We start from the raw sequence: 9,949 nt of genomic DNA on the forward strand, positions 1-9,949 counted from the left end.
ACAACGAAAGATCCTATGCTCAATTCCACAGAATTTTTTGGAACACATTCCATCATGGCTACGTTGTTGTAAGGTGTCTTCTGTGCTTCTTTTCGCGTGCAATTCGTTGCAATATGCCCGAACCCCTGGCATTTATAGCACTTCGTGCCCTTGGCCTTATCCGGACATTCCCTCGACATGTGTCCTTGTTTTCCACAGTTGAAACAGTTTTGACTGTACTTATTGAGGTTGTTAGTTTTAGCCTCGTTTCGTCCAGAACGACTACGATTCACTTCCGTTCCCTGTTTTCCCTCGGTACTACGTCTCTCACTTGGATTGACCTCTCTCCTTTGTACCGGGAGATTCCTCTTTTTGGCGATTTCTTCGTATATTCGGGCCTTCTCCTTGAAATCTCGGAAGTTCCTTGCTCCATACAGAACGACTTTATTTCCAGAATCATCAAGAATTCCGTCAATGATATATTGAATGACCGCGTCATCTTCGATATTAGCCCTACTGGCAATTTCTCGCATCGTGAGAATGTACTCCTGCACATTCTCATTGGATTTTTTAATCCTCTTGGCCAATAACTTGTGAATCTGAGCCGTACTGACACGGATCCCAAATTCTTCGATCAACTCTTTTTTCAAAGAAGACTACGTCTTAACGCCCGACTGGGATTGCACAAACAACTTCGCCAATCCCGTAAGTGATCTTTTTGCGAACAGCAACATCTGAAGATCCGTCCAGTTCGTCAAGCTTGCGATTCCTTCGAAATCGTTAATCCACCTAGAAACCGGATAGTCGTCATTTCCGCTTAATGGACGTATAGAGTCTTCAACATCTCTAAACGTAAGCGAAAAGCAACTTCTACCTTCTCGATTTTCGCCCCCATTACGCTCAATTCGGCTTTGAGTGGAAACCAAGGAGCTCCACTCATCTTCCGATTCCCTATCCTCCTCATCGTTTGTGATTTCAGTGGGAGAAGCTAGAAAATCACATATTCTCTTGGCTACTTCTTCGGTCGACCCATCGTACGATAAATTCAATATTCCACAAATAGCTGTCAAATCTGCCGCAGTCAACTCCTTTGAGACCAGCTCTAAATGCTCTTTATGTTCTTGAGATTCTATTCCCCAAGAAAACCCAGCAAAATTACGTAGAGCTCGACGTCTCTTGTAATTCTCCCCTTCAGAGCCGAAACAAATGATATGAAGAGCCCTTATGGCTGGAATCTTCGCGCTCGTGATTCCGCGCTCAATATCGACTATTTCGCCTAAATACATATCGCTTTTTGAAAAAGAGTACTCGAAACGAAAAAGAAAATGAAACGAACCGAAATTCTCTACCTAATGGTCACGCGAAAACGTTAATCAGCAATCGTTCACACAATACACAAAAACAACAAAAACACAATTCAAATGAAAATATCTATAAAAAAAAATATCGGAATCACAATCTTACAGATTCCGTTCATCTCACCCTTATCTAGGTCAATAATGAATGATTATCTAATTCAAAAATCCCTTTATCTTGAAATACTACACAATGGTAATTAAAAAAAAATGAACAAAATAAAACTTCAAAACAAAAATACGTCTCCTCTTTCTAGTGCGTAACGTCTAATACTGGATCAAATGTCTAATTTAAAAAATAAATGAATTTGAATACACAAAAGTTATTCGCAAAATCTCAATCAAAATATTCGAACAATTCGAAGAAATCCTTATGTCTCCTGGAAGCCAATTCGTCTTTCAACAAAGAAGTCTCAATTCGAAAAAATAAGTGCTGCAACTTTCGTCTAGTTATTGGAGTTAACACACAACAAAGCAATTCGTTTTCCGTTCGTCGACTATAAGGAAAGATCCTACCTTGTTTCCGTATGTGATCCAAAAGTTTTGCACGTCACTAGATTTTCACAAATTGGCCTTTAAACACATCACACACTTCACAATTGCGATGGTTGCTCCTCGTCGTCTGCTTCGCTGCTTACGGTTGGACGTCGAAAGAAAGTCTCCAGTCGTTGATGCACTTCGTCTAAGTAGCTTCAATTCTTTCTTCAAATGCTGGTTGATGTATGAACTTTTTATTCCCGTTGATGAAATTCACTTTGATATCCCGGACGAGCCCCCAAAATGTAGGCTTTTTTATCTGGTCTAGGGTATGATTCTCTTTCAGACAAAAATAAATCTATATTTCCCCTCTTCTTAATGGTGTTGTTAATAAAACTCGAACTCTATTTACAAGTTTATTAACAAATGTACACGTTGGATTCACTCTACACAATATATTAAATATATTGTGACCGATTGCTGACTATTACTCTAAACTTTCTTTACTTCTAAATAAAACTCTTATCGTCTAATCGCCTAAACATCTGAATATTGAATCGTCTATTCGTCTTTCGTCTATATTCAGAACTGAACCCGACACTTAGCGAATCAATCTGAATCTGAATCTCTGAATCTAACTCTCTGAATGTACCTCTGAATGAATGTTTTTCCGGAAAGAACAATGATTTTAAAGCTTCAAGGCCCACCCACATTTCTGATGGGAAAACTTAGGGGATGTCTCTTTTACTTTTGGACCAATTGGACTCCAGCAGTACCAAGTCTTGGGATGGTACTTACCCCGTCTTCAAATTGTCCCATCAATCAGCAAACGTCATCTGGCGTATCTCAATGTTAAAAGAATCTTTGTTCACGCCAGCGTCAATGACTTAATGTTACACATGCTGTTGCCATAAAGTTTAGACCTTTCTCTTAACATCTGTAGGGGTTGGCGATAAATCTAGTTATCTATTGTTTCTATAGGAAACAGATTTCTATAGAAATCTGTTTTGTTTCAAGGCGCAAAGCTGTGACCTATTTTCTTCAACGAAAGACTTCGGAAAGTTCGAATTTCTAAAGTCTTCCATGCACGACAACATTTATTTACAATATTTACACAATTGTGGATCCTACATAAATAATGGATTGAACACAATAGGTAAAATATCGCAGGAATTTGGACAGGTTGAAAAACAATCTCTTATTAATTCGCCAACGTTTCGGAACTATTTTGTTCCTTTCTCAAGGCTCATCATACAACTAATAAAAGTAACACTTCAAAATTGGTCATAGGAAGTTAAGGATAAATCAACAAACAGTCCGACTTGTGACAGTTAAATTGAACGAATGTAATACGTTGATTCCATAGAAATTTTAAGTCACAGCAATCTAATATCGAATTAGACGACGGAACGGGCAATTGGGTGGTGGGGTGCTAGGGAGGGATGGTAGAGGGGCTATATAACAGCGGAGTAGATGTACAAAGTATTCAGTTGTGAATGTGCTTCGTGCTGCAAATATTGTGTTGTGGTTTACATTTTTTAACTTTGATACTATCGAATTTTATCGTTTCATACTTAAAAATTTTTTTCATTGTGGAAGACGAGATGGACAGAAAGAATATCTTGAGAATGGGATTGGAAAAATTGAAGTCTAAACAAATTGACTTGAGGAGAACAGTTCAAATCAGGAATTTTCTGAAGTCACATGTAGGAGAACGAAAAAGAGGAAAAGTTCCGCAGAAAAAATCCGACACTCACGCTGCAAGAAGAGAAGGTAATCAAGATGAACATAGCCAAAAAGTCGTGAAGAAAATAAATTTCGATGTTGGAGAAAAAAAGCAGTATGTGTCGAACGGAAATCTGAGAAAACGTTCGACGAGGTCTTTCATTCTGAAGGAGATTCTGAATATGACATCTATTAGAAGAAAAGAAGATCCTAATATCAAACTTTTCAATGTGAATGACTACATTGAGATTTTTAGGAAGAAGGAGAAACCTATAAAATGAAAACTTTTGTAGGATTTGTAACTCCAGCCCGCGCTCTATATTCAAAATGAAATATTAACTTCGAAAAAAATTGAAAATTGTTAGATGTAGAGAAAAGACAACAGTACTGTTTTAAGTACTATGCGTAAAAGACTGAACGCTCCTTGACCTGCGATCAAGAAATAGAAAATTCATAATATTGGAGTGCAAGTCTGATATTTGAATTTACAGCATATTCTTAATGAAACATTAATTTTGAAAACAAATAAAAAATGATAGGGGATTATAAAAGTTAACAGTTAGAACTGTTTCAAGTACTATGCAAAAAAAAATCCACTGAACGCTTCTTGACCTGCAATCAAGCAATAGGTTATGTATGAATTCAGAGTGCAAGTCTGATATAATGAATCATTTATGATATAGAGTGTATTCTAAATGAAACATTAGGTTTGAAAAAAAATTAAAAATTGTTAGGTGTACTCAAAAGACAACGTTAGGTCCCGTTCCAAGTACGGTATAAAAAAAATTAAAACTTCAAAATATGACCAGATATACTAATTATCTGTAAAAATTAAGTAGGAGGATATCAAATAAGTGAGCCTTCGAATAAGGGCGATAAATAAACGAATTCAACTCAGATATATGAAAACCAACAACTGTTGATTTGTTTGTCCACTTTTATATCAATTTGTATTATGTTCCTGAATTAATTTCGTTTGTTTTGAGTTATTTCATCCTCTCATTTATTGAGACATTGGTTCACTATAACCAGGATAATTTCCAATCCTGCTTTTCTTTGTCATTCAAGAACATTGTTTTAGGGATTCATCTACTATTTATATCCTACAGATAATTGAAAAAATTTGCTCTTTTCAGTTTCACTAGTTATAAGGGCGTCATAGATCTAACGCTACGCACCGCACAATTTTTTATATTGTTTTCTCATTATTCCATATGCCAGCTTCAGTACTCTCGCGAATATTATTATTCCAGTTTCAACCTCAAGAAAAAGGCTACTGCAACCAAAATTTTTCGTTATTTTCTCTAATAAATTTCAGCAATCCATTTTAAGAAATTCATGACGGAAGAAAGTAACTTTTTTATTCGGTTTTTCGAAGTTTTCCATGAGCTATATGGATGTGTAGAGGATGTTTCATTAAAATGAATTAATTTCAAAAGTAATTACCAGAGCCTGAAACAAAGAACAGTTTACATTGACGAATATAATAGACAGATAGAATAGAAGTCAACGTTCATACTTAATTATCGAAATCTCATTTCTCTTGACAAATACAAAGGGGATTTATCTTTAAAAAAAACCAGAACAATAGCATGGAAACCAAAACAGTGCCATAACTGATCTACGGGACTACTATTTCTTGATAAGCAGAAAAAACCCTATTCAGAACCATTGACGTATTGAAGTATACAGTAAAATATTTGTTACTTTGACTAGGTGACAGGTACAGAATAACACAGGTACAGTATAACCAATACAATAAACCATCCCTCAACGTTTCCGCCCGCAACGGACCGATTTGGTCATAATTACTACCTGCGAAAACAAGGAATTGTATAGCATGAACTTTGAAGTATTTTGAAATAAGATATTTGATTGTTGATGCATTTTTCGGAAATATTGCAATTAATTATCGATTTATGTTCGAACCCCAGCATCTCAAAATAAAACTTTTTTCTATAAAACGGCCTTTTTAAAATCATTTTGAATATTTTCGATAGCCGGATCAGCATAGAAATCATAAAATATCTAATCTAAACAGCAAATGAAGTTGGACGGCCAAAAACTTGCATAAGTTTGACTATGTCTAATTTCGACATTATTTTGGCGATATTTTATTTTCACTTCACTGAATGTCACTTGCATTGGTTATTTTTTTTTAATATCTTTTTTTCGTACTGGGCGTGAATATAATTTCCGATTTCCGTCTTAAATTTTGGAGATAGTGAGGCCTTACAAATGTTTTAGTGTGACTTTCGGACTAATATCAAGTTATTTCCGTATAATTCCCCATTTTGAAAAACTATAGCAGAATATTCCGTATCCAGGAATACCTTGTCAATTTTGGGCATAATAAGGATAGGATGGATCATAATTCGACTAAAATAGAGGTTTTCATTTAAACAAATTTTTTTCGATGAAAGTACGAAACGAAAGAATTTTTTGGTGGATATGCTGTTTAAAATACATTATGACTTCGACAACAATTCCTGAATGTTGCACCATTCTATCGTTAAAGCATACTGAAAGCTGGAAATCTTGGAAAATTCAATGTCATGTCACCAGAGTCACATGTTACTCGATGGGAATCCATGCCGTATTTAAAGAAACCAAGTTTTTAACTCTTATAATATGAGAATATTTCATTTTAATTATTTATTTATTTATTTATTTATTTATTTATTCATTATTATATACTCAAAATTTTTCGTTTTCCCGGTTAAGACATTGAAAATGAAATTCATGAAGTAGATAGTAGTGCTCCGTATAATTAGGGTGAAAATAAAAAATAACGATTCTAACCTACATGGATTTCTGCATATACATCAGAGTCGTTAAATCTATTCAGGGACATTCTTTCTATAGTTTTTATTTCCTCAGGAAAAACGTGTATACCATCTACAACGTGAATGTAAATGATGAAAAAGAATTCTCTAGAAATTATTAATTTTGAAATATTGTTTGGAGCAGCGAGATTTGAAACAAACTTAAGAATTGAAATACTAATGCGCTTTAATACTTGCTTATCCAGATATGTAATGTAGAGGGAGGCATGTTTTTCCCGAACATATAATCGGTAATATAAGGCAGGTTCACACCTTGCAGATAGGGGAGCATCCCTACACGAAGTTGGTTGAAAAGTGTATGAACAGATTTCGCAAGTCTATTCTTAATATTGAGATCAAGATTTCACTGTGGAAGAAGACAAGAACCGAAAACTCCATAAAAGTGGTCATCCAGGTCTTGCAGAGTTTGTTGGATCCTACAACATTCATCGGTGTTAGGAATTTGGCGGAGAGTGTTTTTCTTTCCACTTTTCATGAAACAAAGTCTAGAAATGTCAGAAAGCTGAGTAGATTGGAGGGGGCACAGGTACAGCCCTTTACCATCATGGAGTCTGATACTTTTATCATGAACTATACAACTGTTGATATACCCCAAGAGGTAAAATCCACTCTAAGTTTGGGCCCTAAGCATGGTATTATCCCTAAGCAGATACCTAAGTTGGAGCTCATTAAGGACATAGAACATTTCACCCAGAACATTACCGATAGTGAGGTTGAAAGAAACTCAATTAGAGCTAGGTGTGGGAATAATCAATAATTTTTTAAGAAATAGAGGACAACGAAGTGACCCCCTAGCAGGGCACTACTCTGCCACAACGAAATTTGTTAGAGACCATCCAGAGATTATTATTTGCGCATCAGATAAGGGCAACAGTACTGTATTGATGTACAGAGACGAGTACATGAATGAAGCCGAAAATATGTTGAGTGATGAGATGACGTACCTAATAGTGACTGTTGACCCCACCAAGAGGTTGCAGGACAGAGTGAACAAATTTTTGAAAATTCTAAAAAGTGATGGAAAGATATCAGAGGCCGATTATAAATCACTTATTTCTCACAATAGCGTCTCCCCCAAAATCTCTATTTTCTCAGGAAAACACACAAAGAAGGGTTAAAACTCAGACCTATAGTTAGTTGTATCAATTCACCCACTCATAAGATAGGAAGATACATACACACCATCCTTAATGGTGTTCTTTCCACGTCAGTATATAATGTCAAGAACTCGCATACTTTGGTGGAGGAGCTGAGACTGATCGAGGTACCAGATGATTATGTGCTCATATCTCTGGATTTTTCATCGTACGAAGATTCTAGCAATTTGGTCTTATGGGGTAGTCTGATATATATAGACTTCGAAGCGTCACCAATATTTGATTTGTTCCAGAATCGTTTTTCACTACTATTCCCTAATTACGATCAGAGGAAAGTAACCTGAAAAATTGCCCGTTCCTTCGAGATGCAATTCTGGAACTCTATTAAATTTTAATTTTATTTTCTGTTTCTAAGGAAACACGATTTTTTCTATCTGAAGGACACTAGATTTTTTGCACAAAGTGGATAATTTGATCTGATATTTTTTATTGGAAGTAAGACATGATATGATGAAAGCTAACAAGGTCGATAAATTTTTCAGTAGCTACTGGCATTAAATATTTAAAAAAAAAAAAACATTTTTCTATTCATTTTATTTATACAATATTGTATATCCAGTATCGATTCCTGCATAAAATCAAGTGATGAAGTCTTCTAATTGCAGAACCTTGAATTTTTCAGTATAAACTTTTTACAGATTGAATATTCTAATTTTAAAATGAGATCTGGCAATATTTTTCATTAAAAGAAAGCCATGATGTCTGCCAATCACTGAAGAATATGAAAAATGTTCTTTCAAGGAAGGGAACAAATCATCAACTCGATCATAAAATTTTTGGAACTGAATTGTTGCAAATGCTTCAAGAAAATTTTCATCTCTTGGAACTCTATTTTTAGTTGAAATCATCAAATTCCTGATTGACATATCGTTATAATTCCATATGATGGTACATGAAGTCCCCCTGAAACAAACATAAAATAAAATCATCTCAGTTTCATATCAAATTATCTCATCTTACCTTGATTTTTGAAGAATATTACAATTCCCTCAAGACTGGAACTTTTAGGGTCACAGTATCATTCTCTACATTTTTTAAATATCTCTCCATCAATGTGGCACTGAATCAAAAGATTTCTCCCAATGATGGGCAGCATTTTCAGAAATACGTTGATCTTGTCTAAAAAAGTCCATCATTTCTTTCATGTGTTGTATTTTATTTTTTAGAGACTTAATTGTATAATTTCCTTCTATATGATGCTTGGAGTTTTTTCAATTCGATGAGTCTTTTCATCAATTTTGAAGGAGAAATACTGAAACAAGTTTAAAAAATTTGTAAATCTATCAAAGATATTCAAAAAATGATATAATTGGGAACTTACCTATAATTGTGAAGTAAGCCATCGTAAATATCCTGCTATTCAGCAAAAAAAGCTAATAAAACCACACGAATCCGCTAAATATCACCAAAAATACGTTGATATTTGTTATTATTGTTTACATTCGTTTGACTTGACAGCAGGCAATGGCAGCTAAATGACAAGAATATTCACTAAATTGTTAAACCGTGATCATAATACCGTGCTATGACCTGACAAATGGCGGACCCACTTTTGTCCCATGAAAATAGGATGCGCAGTGGTCGAAGCTCAATCTCCCCCCTTCTATATCTCTGGTTTGAGCACATCGAAATCCACTTGACCAATTAACATAAATAATGTGTAACATGCAGAGCTTAATCTGGTCTTAAGTTGTTCTGTATGAGGTCCCCACTTTAATTGACTGTCAAGAACTATACCCAAAAATTTCAGATTATCTTCAACCACAACAGAGCTATCAAGAATATCCACAGTTTCAGGAAAATCTAATTTGGAATTATCACTATGAAAAATCATACATTTAGTCTTCTCAATGTTTAGGACAAGATTATAATTACATAACCAAGTTTTTACCGAGTTAACCACAATATTGCAAACATCAACAGCGTATGGAATACATGACGATCGGGTCAAAATATTTGTATCATCTGCAAATAATCTCATTGAGGTAGTATCCTGGGACGGCATTGTAGACTTAACTGAAAGAGCATGATTTGTTTCAATGCTTTTAGTCAAAACAGCTGGTGATTTTACTTCAGTCCGAGATGAGGGTATATTCTTCATCATCCTCTCAATTAGAGGTTCACATTCACTTTTGATCGCCTTAGGTAGAGAATTAACATAAATTATGAACAATAAAGGACCAACAATACTACCCTGAGGGAGTCCTAAAATTGTTTCAATTTCATCCGAGACAAAGGTTTCACCATCAGCCTCCAGAACTACCCGTTGTTTTCTGGACTTCAAATAGCTCTCTATGAGTTTGAGTTGACTATCTCTGATATCACAATTATCGAGTACTTCCAAAAGCTTCCGATGATCAACACAGAAAGCCTTCGAAAGGTCCAAAAACAGTGCCATAGGAATTTGTCC

General features: G+C 35.1%; 1 protein-coding gene and 1 long non-coding RNA gene across 2 annotated transcripts; both read right to left on the bottom strand.

Moving 5' to 3' along the window:
- Nucleotides 1-635: 635 nt before the first annotated feature.
- LOC123322277 lies at nt 636-1,265 on the bottom strand. The gene has a single exon (XM_044910220.1). The coding sequence runs from the start codon at nt 1,263-1,265 to the stop codon at nt 636-638; it is 630 nt and encodes a 209-aa protein (XP_044766155.1).
- A 6,791-nt stretch (nt 1,266-8,056) lies between these two features.
- LOC123321839 lies at nt 8,057-9,149 on the bottom strand. Its single transcript, XR_006538951.1, has 3 exons — nt 8,861-9,149; nt 8,500-8,791; nt 8,057-8,442 (listed from the first exon to the last, which is right to left on the bottom strand). It is a non-coding gene; the product is annotated as an uncharacterized LOC123321839 (long non-coding RNA).
- Nucleotides 9,150-9,949: the final 800 nt, after the last annotated feature.

The sequence above is a fragment of the Coccinella septempunctata genome, chromosome X (genome assembly GCF_907165205.1).
Source record: "Coccinella septempunctata chromosome X, icCocSept1.1, whole genome shotgun sequence".
Lineage (NCBI taxonomy): Eukaryota > Metazoa > Arthropoda > Insecta > Coleoptera > Coccinellidae > Coccinella > Coccinella septempunctata.

Excerpts from the sequence above, each read along its gene's own strand:
- LOC123322277 (XM_044910220.1), bottom strand. The coding sequence starts at position 1,265 with ATGTATTTAGGCGAAATAGTCGATATTGAGCGCGGAATCACGAGCGCG.